General features: G+C 36.4%; 2 protein-coding genes across 14 annotated transcripts in view; one reads left to right on the top strand and one right to left on the bottom strand.

Annotated features, from left to right (window-relative positions):
• GPR160 (G protein-coupled receptor 160) overlaps positions 1 to 15,585 on the bottom strand; it is a 94,796-nt gene that overhangs the window by 10,249 nt on the left and 68,962 nt on the right. The gene's annotated exons all lie outside the window — the stretch shown is intronic.
• Positions 1 to 15,585, top strand: part of PHC3 (polyhomeotic homolog 3) — an 85,386-nt gene that overhangs the window by 59,758 nt on the left and 10,043 nt on the right. For 7 of the 12 annotated variants that reach the window (XM_086674695.1, XM_086674694.1, XM_086674693.1 and 4 more), the window contains 3 exons: positions 7,165 to 7,279; positions 11,090 to 11,222; positions 11,314 to 11,545. In XM_086674695.1, coding sequence (XP_086530821.1) covers positions 7,165 to 7,279; positions 11,090 to 11,222; positions 11,314 to 11,545 — 480 coding nt within the window. Of the gene's footprint in view, positions 1 to 7,164; positions 7,280 to 11,089; positions 11,223 to 11,313; positions 11,546 to 11,721; positions 11,850 to 15,098; positions 15,228 to 15,585 lie in introns of those variants that run through there. The other 5 variants (XR_015240114.1, XR_015240115.1, XM_086674696.1 and 2 more) reach the window with 5 other exon arrangements.

Here is a 15,585-nt window from a genome sequence, read left to right as displayed (position 1 = left end):
GAAAAATTTCAAACCTACAAATCAGAATTGTATGATGAATCCTCACCCAGACTCAACACTGTTACCCGATTTCAAACATTATTTTTGCCACGCTAGTTTCATCCATCTCTTTTGTTTTCCTCCCTCCGTTTCCCCTTTCTTCCTTTCTGTCACTTTTCTCTTTCTCTTCTTTTCTTCCCTCCTCCTTCCTGTTAAAAAAAAAAGTCCTCATTTCATTGCGCATTTCTAAAAATATATACGGGGCATCTGGGTGGCTCAGGCAGTTAAGTGTCTGACGTCAATCAGGTGATGATCTCGCAGTTCGCAGTTCGTGAATTTGAGCCCTGTGTTGGGCTCCCTGCTGTCAGCATAGAGCCTGCTTCAGCTCCTCTGTCTCCCTCTGTCTGCCCCTCCCCCCTCTCAAAAACATTAAGGAAAACATTAAGGAAAAACCCACTAAGTTTAAAAAAAAATTTTAAATAAATAAAAATGCATACGTTTTCTTATATAATAACTATAATGCTGTGTCACATGAAACAATATTAATGGTAATTCTTTGAGGTCATCTAGTACCTGGTTCATATTGAGATTTCCTCAATTATATAAATTGTATAAATATCCTTTTATAGTTATTTTTCAAATCAGAATCCAACAATGTCTGCATTTTACCTTTTGTTATGAATTTAATTTCACTTAATTCCTGAATACTTTAGTTATACATACTATTCTGAGAAAATGTTTCATTTGAGCTGAAGAATAGTAAAGATGAATGTACAGGGATTTTTTTTTTTTTTTTTTTTTTTTTGGCCTATAGCTACAATAAGTGTATATATGAACATTCTAAACTTAAAAGCACATATGCTGTCTTGTGTGTATACATTGGAGAAAAGTGGAAAACTGTTTAGGAAGCTTCACAGCATATGCCATATATTCATGGCTTATAATATAATAGACATACAGCATATGTTAGACTGTGCTAGAACCTGAGAGGAGCTTTTGACCTAGTAGGAACTGATGAATGTAAGATAGCTAAGGAGTAACATATAGTAAGTTTTAAATGAAGTATATAGACAGTATGAACTTGGGACTTTATTTTATTTATTTATTTTTTTTAAATTTTTTTTTTTCAATGTTTATTTATTTTTGGGACAGAGAGAGACAGAGCATGAACGGGGGAGGGGCAGAGAGAGAGGGAGACACAGAGTCGGAAACAGGCTCCAGGCTCTGAGCCATCAGCCCAGAGCCCGACGCGGGGCTCGAACTCCCGGACCGCGAGATCGTGACCTGGCTGAAGTCGGACGCTTAACCGACTGCGCCACCTAGGCGCCCCAAACTTGGGACTTTAAAATAAGTTTTAAAACTAGTTGAGATAAACCACATTGTGCTTTTATAACCACAATGAGGTATCATCTCACACAAGTCAGAATGGCTAGTATCAAAAAGATAAGAAGTGTTGGTGAGGATGTAGAGAAAAGGGAACCCTCATGTATGGTTGATGGGAATGTAAATTGATGCGATCACTATGGAGAATAGTATGATGGTTCCTCAGAAAACTAAAAAAAGACATAGCATATGATCTAGTAATTCCACTTTTGGGTATTTACCCAAAGAAAATGAAAACATTAATTTAAAAAGATATATGCACCCCTGTATTTACTGCATCATTATTTATAGTACCCAAGATGTGGAAGCAGCCCGTGTCCATCAATAGGTGAATGAATAAATATGTAGTATATATCACAATGGAATATTACTCAGCCATAAAAAAGAATGGAATTTTGCTATTTGTGACAACATGGATGGACCTATAGGGTGTTACGCTAAATGAAATAAACCAGACAATCTGATTTCGCTTATATGTGAATTCTAAAAGATAAAACAAGCAGGGGAGCCTGTGTGGCTCAGTTGGTTGAGCGTCTGACTCTTGACCTCAGCTTAGGTCATGATCCCAGGGTTGTTGTGGGATCAGGCTCCACATCAGGCTCTGTGCTAAGCATGGAGCCTGTTTAAGATTCGTATGCTCGCTCACTCTGTCTCTCTCTCTCTCCCCTCCCTCCTCTCCCTGCTCTCTTTCTCTCTAGAAAAATAAAAATAAAAAAATAAAAAAATAACCACAGAAAGAAATAGACTTATAAATATGGAGAACAAACTGGTGGTTGCCAAAGGAGAGAGGAGGATGGGAGGATGGGTGAAATTAGTGCAGGAGATTAAAAGGTACAGACTTCCAGCCATAAAATAATTAAGTCACATGGCTGGAAAGTACAGTATAGGGAATATAGTAGTATTGTTACACATTTGTAGCAAGTATTTCATAATGCATATAATTGCTGAATGACTATCTTGTGTACCTGAAACTAATTTGTCAATTATACTTCAATTAAAAAAAAACCTGGTTGATGGAATGTTCTGAATATGTCTGTTAAATCCATCTGGTACAGTGTGTCATTCAAAGTCATTGTTTCCTTGTTGATTTTCTGTTTGGATGATCTGTTCATCCGTGTAAATGGGGTGTTAAAGTCTGCTACTATTATTACTGTCGATGATATCCTTTGTATTTGTTATTAACTATTTTACGTATTTGGGTGCTTTGACATTGGGTGCATAAATATTTACAATTGTTATATCCTCTGTTATACCCTCTTGTTGGATTGTCCCTTTTATTATTATATAGTGTCCTTTGTCTCTTCTTACAGTCTGTTTTAAAGTCTATTTTGTCTGATGTAAGTATTGCTATCCTAGATTTCCTTTGACATCCATTTGCATGATAAATGTTTCTCCGTCCCCTCCTTTTCAATCTACAGTTGTCTTTTGGTCTGAAATGAGTCGCTTATAGGCAGCATATAGATGGGTCTTGCTTTTTTATCCACCCTGTCACCCTGTGTCTTTTGATTGGAGCATTTAGTCCATTTACATTCAAAGTAATTACTGATATGTGTTTATTGACACTTTGTTACTTGTTTTATGGTTGTTTCTATAGAACACTTGAAAAGAATGCAAACTGGTACAGCCACTGTGGAAAACACTATGGAGGTTCCTCAAAAAATTAAAAATAGAACTACTCTCCATTCCAATAATCGCAGTATTGGGTATTTCCCCCCAAAATACAAAAACGCTAATCCAAAGGGATACATGCACACCTATGTTTACTGCAGCATTATTTATAATAACCAGCACTGGAAGCAGCCCAAGTGTCTAGTGATAGATGAATATATAAAGAAAATGTAATATTTACATACAATGGAATATTATCCAGCCATAAAAAAGAATGAAATTTTGCCATTTGCAACAACATGGATAGAGCTAGAGAGTATCACGCTAAGTGAAATAAATCAGTTAGACAAAGATAACATAAGATCTCACTTACATGTGGAATTTAAGAAACAAAACAAATGAGCAAAGGAAAAAGGAGACAAACCAAGAAACAGAGTCTTAACTATCAAGAACAAACTGATGGTTACCAGAGGGGAAGTGGGGGAACTAGGTGATGGGATTAAGGGTTATGCTGATGGAAGACAACAGCAACAACAAACCTGGTGGAGATTATTGCCAGTTTGGTAAATTTTCTGTAAAGATGGGATTTGACCTGGGATGATAAAACACAGATTTAAGTTAATGAACAGGAAGAACCTTTTAAGTTGGAACCATGAATAAATGTACAAAGGATGTGCAGTAACTTCATAAGGGGGCAGCAAAAAGTAGACTGTTAGGTTAGAGAAGTAATGAGAAGTAAGACTGGCAGAATCAGATTGTAGAGCATCTTGGATATTTGACCAAGTAGTTAGGAGTTATCTTTTCAAGAGGATGGTTACTGAAGATTTTTAGGCAGGTAACATGAAAAGAGGGTTTTTGGAAACTGCTGGTCATCTGTAGGATGAATGTAGGTTTGGCATGTAATTGATACTTGTAGTTATGTTGAGAAGAGAAAGGAAAGGATTTATGGAGGATAAGGCAAAGGATAGTTTAACAGGGTAAGTTACCAGAGTAAGGCAAAGAAAGATTTAAAGATGATTAATCTGAGCAAGGAGTAAGTAGTAAATAAACCATAGAGATCTAATGCATAATATAATTGCTTGGAGACTAAAACTGAAGTATTCCAACCACTAAACAGGAAGGAAAGCAGGGTGATGGAGGTGCTAAATATTGCTACAATAGCAGTCATCATATATAAATGTAACACATTGTACATTTAAATTTGCACAGTGTTATAAGGTAAATGTAGTCCATGAAAAAGACGAATCTGTTTCACAGTAGAGATATTTACATAGAATATGCCAAATTTTTAAATATTTCATTTAATTTCCCAAGGTAATTTTATAAAGTGTTTCTATTACTGTGTACTTCACTGTTTATGGGAAGTACTATAGGGTGAAATGGTGAGGTCATTTATTTAGTGGCTTTTAGTAGTATATACAGTTTAATTCAGTAGAATAAAACTTAGTGTAAGGATTATTCTGGCATCTAAGCTGCCAGTGTGTTAGGGCTCTGTCATCCCTAGAATGTTGCTTTCATTTCTAAGATAGTTAATCTTCATTTTCACATTCTAAAGAGTGAGTTGGGGGAAGGGGCATCACACGTCATGAATGGCCACACCTTGGGCAGAAACTGTAGTTTTTGTTTTCAGAGACCCTATGTCTTGTTACAAATTAGGATTTGTTGCTGTAGGAGAAAAGTGAAGAATGGAAGGGGGAGAATTACCAGCTGTCTTTGCCATAGACTCCTATCTTTATTAGCTGAAGCAACAGTTTTTGAACTCTTTTGGCTCTGTAATTTTTTATTCACCAATGTAGAAAAGTAGACTTGTTAACATTACCAAATTTGTTAAAATTCTGACAAACATTGGAACAGGTTTTTTTTTAATTTTTTTTTTAAATGTTTTTATTTATTTTGAGACAGAGAGAGACAGAGCATGAGCAGGGGAGGAGCAGAGAGAGAGGGAGACCCAGAAACCGAAGCAGGCTCCAGGCTCTGAGCTGTCAGCACAGAGCCCGATGCGGGGCTTGAACTCACGGACTGTGAGATCATGACCTGAGCCGAAGTCGGACGCTCAACCGACTGAGCCACCCAGGTGCCCCGAGGAACAGATTTTTGAATCTGTTAATGTTCCTCTCTTCATTATGAGAAATAAAGCTGATGTTCATTTTTTGTTAGGTTGTTAGCCCTTAGACCATACCTGTTTGGACCCAAAACATTTCTTCTTCTTTATAAGGTATTCTAGCCTATTATCACATGTTGTATATTGCGACATTAATTAATAGAAACTTTTTAAACAAAGCTTTCAGTGTAGTCTGGAAGTGGAACAATTTGATGTCCAGACTCTTTAGGGCCAGATTGGTGTCAGTGGTAGGTGACTGAGAGGTTCTGTCTCCTGTATAGGCTTTTCAAAGTCAGTTCAGGTTTCAAGCATGACAAAGTGAAAACAATACTGGAAGTTGTGACATCAGGTCCCAGGAATGTGTTGTTGAGCCACAGTTGTGTAAAAGGCATTTCTAGGTCATTGGAAGGAGTAATTTTAGTTTTACTTCTTTTGAGACCATTTCTTCTTCATTGCTACTCAGCAGATGAGTTTTACTTATGAAGATAGTCCTGAAAAAATTTTTAAAATGACCTCTTGCTAGTTCATGATTTGATCAGTCATGATGATGTATTTGGATGTCCCCTGGAACTTCAGATATTTCAGAGTATGTTTTTAGTAGCTGTAGCCGTCTTATGTTGCTTTAGCACTTTGCCATTGCTTCTCCAATAACACTAGGATAGACTGCCTAAACTTCCTGAGAACATGTCATCCATGCCTACATTTCAGAGTCTCTTTATCTTTTTTTTTTTTTTTTTTACCGTTTATTTATTTTTGAGACAGAGAGAGACAGAGCATGAACGGGGGAGGGTCAGAGAGAGAGGGAGACACAGAATCTGAAGCAGGCTCCAGGCTCCTAGCTGTCAGCACAGAGCCCGACGCGGGGCTCGAACTCACGGACCGTGAGATCATGACCTGAGCCCAAGTCGGATGCTTAACCAACTGAGCCACCCAGGCGCCCCTGGAGTCTCTTTATCTTAATAAGCCTTTGGTTAAATGAGTAACATAGAAAAGCAAACATGGAACTCATAGCTAAAAGCTTTAATTAGTAAAGTGTGTTTCGTGTATTTTACATAACGTGGCCTAGGAATTATGGTGACGCAAGAACATGGTAGAATATGGTGGGTTTAAGAATGTTAACAGTTTTTAGTTCTTAAGTACTTATTACAGGTCTTGGTACTCTTAATTCTTATGTGGAAAATAGGAAATGGAATTGCCTCTTTTTTATGCCTACTGTCGTCATTGCAGTTCTTTGGGAAAGGTACTATAAACCCCATTTTACAGATGAGAAAGCTGTGGGCGATGAAAATTAAATTGCTTGCTGCTGAATACTGGAGGATTTAGGTAGGAGGTTTCCTTGGGTCTAGTGCTATGGCTTGAAGAAAACTATGGATATGGGGGGGCGGGGAGGGAAGGATATTCTAACTTAATAGTGCTCTGACAAGAAGGAGCAGAGGTTAGAAATGACAAAATTATTTGTGATTTTTAAGATTAATATAAATTATTTTTATTTTTATACGATACATATAAAAGGGACTATTTTATAATTAGGTATCTGTATCTTTATATTTTCTGTTATATATTGCAGATCTTTGAAAAGGTTAATTATCTTATATGCTCCTCTGACATCAAGTATATTAAAATTTTAGCTCCTCTTTGAAGGCATCCTCGTCTCCAGTTACAATGAAGTGTTCTCTGCTATATATCTTCATAGCACAGGGAACCAAAATTCATAGCCTATACAGTGCTTTTTGAAAGTGTTCCTCCTGAAGGTTACTTACTCATCTTCACTTCTTGTAACACTGCTCAATAAAGTTATTTGCACATTTTAGGTATGTTGGATTCTTAGCAGAATGAACCTTTGAAAATGCATTGCTTACTTATATAGAGAAAATTCCATAAAGTTTTTATAGAGGAGCAAGAGGGAATTGATGGATGCAGTTGCTTTTGTAGTATCTTCCTTGCCAAAGTGATTGTGGATTGAAAAGTTAAAAGACCATTCCTTTAAGTTTTCTGGAGGGACTGAACTAGCTGCATCCAACCAAAGTAGAGGCTTAAAATTTGCCACAATTAAATTTTTGGAAGTTTTTTTCCTTTGTTTCTTTCTTTTTTAGAGACATTAGAAGAAATGGACAGTGAGTTGCTCAAGTGTGAATTCTGTGGGAAGATGGGATATGCTAATGAATTTCTTCGGTCAAAACGATTCTGTACTATGTCCTGTGCCAAAAGGTATTTCTATTCTCTTGACTTTCCTAAAGCATAAACCAACAACTACTGTAACAAAACCAAAAAACTTGTAGAGTTTACCGGTGGCCAAAACTAGATATTGTAATATAGAGGAAGAATATCAAATAGGCATTATCTGGAGCTACTTTGATATTTAGTTATTAAATTTTGTTCTGTGAAAATTACATATTCATAACATTTACAGTGAGTTTTACAGCATATTCTGATACTGAAGTAGCAATCTCATGTTAAAAATATGCTTAGGAGAATCTCTCCTGTGAACGGACAGACTACTAATCCTTAAGGTGTATCAAAACAGTATTTCTTTTATCACCTGGTTGTTGGTCAGTATTAAAATACCAAGATTTACTTTGTTTTTTGTTTATTTTATTTTATTAATTGAATTTTAATTTTATTAGAGAGCCTGGGGAGGGGAGAGAGGCAGAGGGAGAGAGAGAATCTCAAGCAGGCTCCACTCTTAGTGCACAGCCCAATGTGGGGCTCAGTCCCACGACCCTGGGATTGTGACTTGAGCCAAAATCAGGAGTCAGACACTCGACCCACTGAGCCACCCAGGTGCCTCAGGATTTACTTTTTTTTGTTTTAAAATGTTTTAATTTGTTTTAATTACATCCTATTTATTTTAGCTTTTTAAGTGGGACAGCTGTAGCACAATTTCTCCACATTGTTACATTATCAGAGAGCAAAATATGTCTTATCTAAATCTCTATTTTCAATAGTAATATTATAGGTAAACAGTACTAATAACAAAAGAAATGTTTAGGGTCTTCGTTACTCTTGTCACAGATTTAGTTTACATTAAAAAAAAAAAAACCTGATGCTGATAATAAATCCTAATATAAGTATTCACCACTAGAGGTGAGGTGTATGTACAGATTATTTTGAAATTTGTTCTCTGTTCCAGGAAGTGATGATTCTCTCAAAGAATATAAGATCTTAATTGTTTACATCTAGGGATTTTCTTGCTTGAACATACTATCTAGTATGGTGCCACTTAAATATACTTAGTAAAACTTAAGTAAGTAATAGAAGTATTTTCCACCAAAAATGGCTTCATTTGGTTTCTCATGTCAATTTTTTATTCACATATTATCTCACGTTATTGATAGCCCTAAGCAAGTTCTATAACTCCTGTTTAAACTTGGGGGTTTTCCATAAAAAGACTAGTGGCTCTCTGGTTCTAAGTGATTAACAACTCTGAGGAGAAAGGGCAGCCTTTCATAATATTTTAAAGGTCTTGATTATTTAGAAGTTATTTCAGAACATTTAATGCTACCATCACTCCTCCCAGAGATGATTACCGAGTTGTCAAGTTATTCTACGTAGATGAATTTCTTTAGAAGGTTAGGGATCTTAACATAAGAGAAATACAGACAGAGCAAAAAAGAGAGGATAAATTAGGTCAGGGAAGAAATGCTGCTATTTACATGTCTGCCTTGGAGATTTAAATATTTAGGGACTAAACAGCGAGTGTAAGGTTAGTCTCTCTTCTCTCTAGTCTTGGAGGAAGGAAGGTTTGTGAATGGAAATTGCTATGAATGGAAATCAGAAACCTACAGCGCTGAGCCCACAGATCAGCATAATGAACACAGCTGAGCTTGTTGAATTGTTTTAGGGTAACATGAAGTGGCCATCAGGACACTTTTTGTTTTTTAAGTTTATTTAGGAGAGAGTGAATGTGTGAGTTGGGGAGGGTCAGAGAGAGAGAGGAAGAGATAAAATCCCAAGCAGACTCTGCCCTGGGCTTGATCCCAGGGACCCTGAGATCATGACCTGAGCTGAAATCAAGAGTCAGACACTTAACCAAATGAGCCACCCAGGTGCCCTGTGAACACATTTTTAAATATATATATATTTTTAGGGAAAAAATAGCTTATTCATTTTCATGGTACTCCTTCCACCTCCTGATATCTTCATAAAACATAGGTGAGGAAAATACACTTTGGTATCTGTATATTGGTCCTAGGATAGTTATCAATAGCAAAGTTAATTGGGATTTATTCTTGTCATTTTCCTGAGAAATCTTAGAGGAAGAGTCTTGACAATATGAAGTTACAGTGCAGTTTTTTTTTTAAATATTTTTAAGACCGTGAGGTGGCAGGGACAGAGGATCCGAGGCAGGCTCTGTGCAGACAGCAAAGAGCCCGATGTAGAGTATGAACTCATGAACCGTGAGATCATGACGTGGGCTGAAGTCAGATGCTTAACCAACTGAGCCACTCAGGTGCCCCTACAGTAGCAGTTTTGGATGTATAAAAAAAGAGGAACTGTATGTATTTTTCTTAGCCTTTCTTTAGCTTTTCAGAAATTTGTTTCTTAGATTATCTCTTCTGCTTTTTTTTTTTTTTAAGTTTATTTATTTTGAGAGAGTGAGAACGTGAGAGAGTGGAGGGGCAGAGAGAAGAGAGATAATCCCAAGCAGGCTCTTCACTGTCAGCACAGAGCCCAGTGTGGGGCTCCATCTCACAAACTGTGAGATCATGACCTGAGCCAATCTCAAGAGTTGGATGCTTAACTGAGCCACCCTGGGCATCCCTTGCTCTTCTTTCTAGGGAAGGGGTTGGCAAACTGTACCCAGGCCAGGTCATCTGTGTATCCTGTTTTTGGATGGCCCCTGAGCTAAGGATTGTTTTTCAATTTTTAGGGGGTTGGAAAAAAGATAAAAATAATATTTCACGACACATGAAAACTATGTGAAATTCAAATTTTACTCTAAATAAAATCTTATTGGAACACAGCCATGCTCATTTATTGTTCATGGCTGATGGCTGCTTTCATGTTACAGTTACAGTGTTAAGTAGTTGTGACAGTCTTTTATTGTCTACAAAGCCAAAAATATTTACCATCTGGTCCTTTGTAGAAAAAGTTTACCAGCCCTGTTCTAGGGCCTTGAAGCCCAATAAACACTCACAGGACTTTTTTTAAACTGTCATCATGTCTTACATTAAAAAAAATTAGTCTATTTTGATAAAATGAAAATAATCTTCCAGCCAGTTTTAAAGAATTATGTGTATTTGAATTTCCTAAATAGAACTATGATGAATTTGTGCAACTTCAAAATCTCAACTTTACGTTTTCACTCTTTGATTTCAGTATTATTTGAAAAATCTTTTACTAGCCATTTGAGATTTCCCCCTCTCTACTATACTAACCTTTCTTATTAATCTCTCTTCAGAAACAATTACTTAGGAAAATAGTTTCAACATCTACACAATTAATTCAAACTTCTTTTTTCCTGGAGCCTTGAATTATTTTGCAGTAAATTGGTTATCCTCTATATCATGCTGTTATTAGGAGAAAATATCAATACCTATTGGTATCCAATAATGTATTGAGAGCTATATTATGATATATACAGAGACCATTTTTTGACTGTCACCATAAGTAAATCCATTGAACACTACTATGGTTTACTTTCTTTTTTTTTTTTTAAATTTATTTTAACGTTTATTTATTTTTGAGACAGAGACAGAGCATGAATGGGGGAGGGGCAGAGAGAGAGGGAGACACAGAATCAGAAGCAGGCTCCAGGCTCTGAGCAAGCGGTCAGCACAGAGCCTGATGCGGGGCTTGAACCCACAAACGGTGAGATCATGACCTGAGCCGAAGTCGGACACTTAACCCACTGAGCCACCCAGGCGCCCCTACTATGGTTTACTTTCTGAGGTATCACAGTCTTTAATGAAGTATCTGGCACTTACTGATTCACAAGTGCACTTTAAAGTCATAATTAAATACTAAATGGAGTGTTCCATATATCATTTAATATTTTTTCTTACTTGAATTTCTTAGGTACAATGTTAGCTGTTCTAAAAAATTTGCACTTAGTCGTTGGAATCGTAAGCCTGATAATCAGAGTCTTGGGCATCGTGGCCGTCGTCCAAGTGGCCCTGATGGGGCAGCAAGAGAACATATCCTTAGGCAGGTCTGTAGAAACCTTGCTTCAATGTACAATACCCTTTTCAGAAATGTAAGGAAAGTGCAATGCTGTATTTTACTTGTACTACATTTTCCAGCTTCCAATTACTTATCCATCTGCAGAAGAAGACTTGGCTTCTCATGAAGATTCTGTTCCATCTGCTATGACAACACGCCTGCGCAGGCAGAGTGAGCGGGAAAGAGAACGTGAGCTCCGGGATGTGAGAATTAGGAAAATGCCTGAGAACAGTGATTTGCTACCAGTTGCACAAACAGAGCCATCTATATGGACAGTTGATGATGTCTGGGCCTTCATCCATTCTTTGCCTGGTATGTAATTCACCACTTTGGCCTTAATATTTTTCTTGTGCATTCACACACAGGAATGATGTTAGATCCATCCACACCTATTGCACTAAAGGGCTAGAGAAGTACTATGTATATGTGTTAATTAAATGGCATTTGCTATTGAAATGTGATCTGTTTCCTCTTGCTTATTCCCTCAGCACAACTGGGTATTTTCTCATACCCCCCAAGTCGATAAAAACTGACTAGTCCTGCTTCTGCTGTGACACCTCAGCCGGTGAAGATATTAAAGGTGCTCTCTTCTCTTCAGTCTGATTTCTCTCGAGAGGTCAGTAGAGAGATTGAGTCAGACACTTCTTCCCTTCTCTTCTATTTTTCTATTCCATTTCCTCTTTATTTCCTAATTTAACCTTTTTTAAATAAAATAAGAGAGACTATATATATATTTTTTTCTTTTTGCATTTTTGAAAGCTAATCAAGACCTTTTAGAATATGATAACATTTTGGTTTCTTTTTAAAAAATCAAGCTGGTTCTTTTAAAGGAAGCTGCATTCCTTGATTCTTTTCAATAAGTAGACATCAAGAACACTTCTGGAATTTGATTTTTTAAGTAGACAACTAAAATTCATTTATGATATTCCATTCCAGTATTGAGGGTAACTTTCTTATTTATGTTTTTTCTGCTCTCTCATTTTGGTACTCTTTCCATCAGCTTAATTCTTTATGTTCTTTATCTTTTTTTAATGCAACAGTCTTTTATATCTACTTTCTCCAAGGGGCTGGTTACTAAAGATAATTGCAGCATTGCTCATGATGAGACCCACACTGATTATATATATTAAGAGTATATTTTTTTAAAATCAGCAAATCTTATCATTCATTCCATTATGAATATGGAAAACAAGGAGATTTTTTAAATGTTTGCTCCATTTTGATTTTATTGTGAATCATACTGTTTCTCTTGACACAAGCTTTCCAGAAAAGTATATTCCCTTTGAACTTGTCTACAGACTTAGTAAAATTAATCCAGCTACTTTTGCTGATTAATCTATGAAGGTAACCACTATCTCAGAAGCAAACCTACAGTTAATGTGCTGAGTGAAGAAAGTATATTCAGAACTAGTACTACTTTAAAAAAACCTGTCATTTTACCTTATATACAGAATTCTATGACATTTTATTGTTTTTTCTTTAAGGTTTATGCATTTATTTTGATGGAGAGAGAGTGGGGTGTGGGGCAGGGAGAGAGGGAAAGAGAATCCCAAGCAGGCTCTACACTGTCAGCACAGAGCCCAGTGTGGGGCTTGAACTCAAACCATGAGATCGTGACCTGAGCCGAAAGCAAGACCCGGTTGCTTAATTGACTTGAGCCATCCAGGCGCCCCATTTTATTATTTTTCAGTACCTTGTTTTAGAAATGCTAAATAAGTCTTTTTTTAATTAAACAAGTTATAGTCACTTTTAAAGAAAGATCGCAATTGTTTTAAAGAGAGGATACATTTTTCATAGAAGATTTTGAAGCACACACTTAAGAAAACTTAGGTGTGAGTTAAGCGCTGACCATAGAGGTTTTGAATCTGCTTTAAAACTGGTATGTTAGAGGATGGTGAGTTTTCACTGGTTGTGGTTTTAATATATGAGGACTGAAATAAATTTTAGTTTTTAGGCCAGTCTAGATATCATGAGAATTAACACTGGAATCTTTACTGATCCCCTGGGGCTTGACTTTGATTCTGTCCTCTTCAGAAGTAGTTTCCACATGGGGCGTGTGAACTGTTAGCCTGATTTCTCATTTGGGGGAAACTATTTCCTTTGGGAAAGGAGGGTTTGTTCATAACCTGAGGAAAGTAGTTGGTCAAATAATGAACAATTAATAGATATCTGATTCTTCTAGCATTTCATATGCTTTTTTTTTTTTTTTAGAACAAAGGCTAAATTCTTGTCTCATTCTTGCTTCTTCAGTTGAAAAAAAATATTGCTTATAGCTTGAGATGCTTGTCTTACTGAGTTCATTGAGACACAATTTTGCAAGTTATTCAAAGAATATTACATATCATTAAAGGGAAACTGCTTTATAATTTAGAATTGCTTGGTATTGTGTAAGTCTGCTTAATGTAACTCTGCTTTCCTTTTACTGATTAAATGGGACTATTTCCAAACTGCTTTGACAGGCTAAATAACAAGATTATCTGTGTGATCAGTTCTATCTTCTTTCACAAAGTTTCTCTGAGTAATTTATGTCTGTGACTTAAAGAAAATCTTCTATCAGAAAATGCTTTTGTCTTCATTTCTGTGTACTCCTTTGGCCTTTGTAAACTTGTTTGAAGCCTCTTTCAAGCTCATTCAGGACTGTGTTCCACCCCCCACCAAGAAGTCTACTTTCAAACTTTTCTCATAGAAGGAACGAGCTTATAAATTTTGTAATCTCTTATATTTTCATTCTTTCCAGTTGAGATAGACTTCCCTCTTTATTCAGGGCACTTATATTTACTCCTAGAGTTTGCTCTTCTCTTCGTGTAATATCATCTTGTGAACCATCCTGGTGAGACCATGTTAGAGCTGGTATGCTTTATACCCAATCTCAGAGCTGTTACCACAGTGAAAAATTATTTTCTTCTCAAGTTTTGTGTATTCAGAAGTTCTCTAGAGGAACGATTCTTGTTTTCAACTAACTGCAGTTCTCTTAACTCTTGTTACAATGCAAACATCAGTTTATTTGGTATTTATCGATTTGTGAATTTGTAGTAGATTCACTTTTTCTGTAGGCATATAAAGTAGGAATTATCTAAAAATATATGATTATTGGTTTTCATAATACTAATATTGGGACTTGTTTACATTGTGGCAAGTGATCTATTTCACCAGCCTGAAATTTTGTGTAGAGTGCTTTCATTTTGGGTTTAGCTGAAAAAGTGACTGGACATTGCAAAGTATAGTTGTGACTCATGTCCGTTTGTAGAGGCCGATGCCCATCTTGATAGCTGCTTCTGGTGACATAAACCCAACAAGGTGACTGGTTGCTGCAGGTAGGATATGTTTGGTAGGAGTCCCTGGGGCACCAGCCATTTTACAGAAGTAGATTCTAGTGTCAGAAACTCAATACCTTGAGCGTCTAAAAATTTTTTGAAAATTCACTTTTCTTTAATGAGTTTCTGGAAGAGTATTTGCTTCTGCCTCCCCACCCCCACTTTTTCTTTTTAAAGTAATTTTATTTTTTCATTTCTATACTAATGTATAGTATAACTACCCTTAGTTGTGGTTGGCTTAAGAGAGTTATCGATCCAAAATTCTGAAGATAATGCATTCCTACTCAATCATGTGGTTTCCCAAAACATTTTTTGTTCTTTATTATTTTGCTAATACGTTTACTTAGTACCTGAAGACATTTGAAGAGGGATCTCACAATACAGAGGAACAAAAACATGCTATACATTTCCTCATGGAAAACTCCTTGTTTCTATTCCCAAACGTAGCTCTTACAGTCCTCATTACTTCTCATTGCTCCTGTTTTCTGACTCTAAGTAAGTCCTGCCCTATCTTTCTCTCTCTTTTCTTTTCCTGTGTTCTTGTAAGTAAGACTGAAGAGAGAAGAACATTAGTTCTTTCATAAAAAGAAGGATGAAGTCACAACTAGATGCAAGATTAGTCAGTTTTGTCTGCCCAGTTTTGAGAGCTACCTCTGGGAAAAGAAAGGGAGCTTTCTATGGTGAGTAATCCCATTTTAACTGTATAATTTCTTTTATATGGTAAATGGCAAAGCTGTAACAGTCTGCATAGGGTACTTTTGAAAGGTCAGTTTTTAAGTCTGAGAAATTAAAATAGAGAAGTTAAAAAACTGGCTGCTATATATGAAACAGGAAAGAAACAACTAACAGAGAAGATGGGAAAAGAAATAACCAAGAGAAGGCCATACAGCTAAATACAGAAAGAAGTGTATTATTACTATTACAAATAGCTCCTCTGTGGCAGATTCTGTTTTTGTTCATTGTTTGTTTATTCACTCATCCAGTCCTTCACTTATACAAGAAAGTATGTATTTAGCCCCTAACAATGCTTTGAGCATG

This window comes from Puma concolor, chromosome C2 (genome assembly GCF_028749965.1).
Source record: "Puma concolor isolate L17-30 chromosome C2, mPumCon1.1.hap2, whole genome shotgun sequence".
NCBI classification, from domain to species: Eukaryota; Metazoa; Chordata; class Mammalia; order Carnivora; family Felidae; genus Puma; species Puma concolor.
This window is presented reverse-complemented; position numbering and strand designations above follow the sequence as displayed.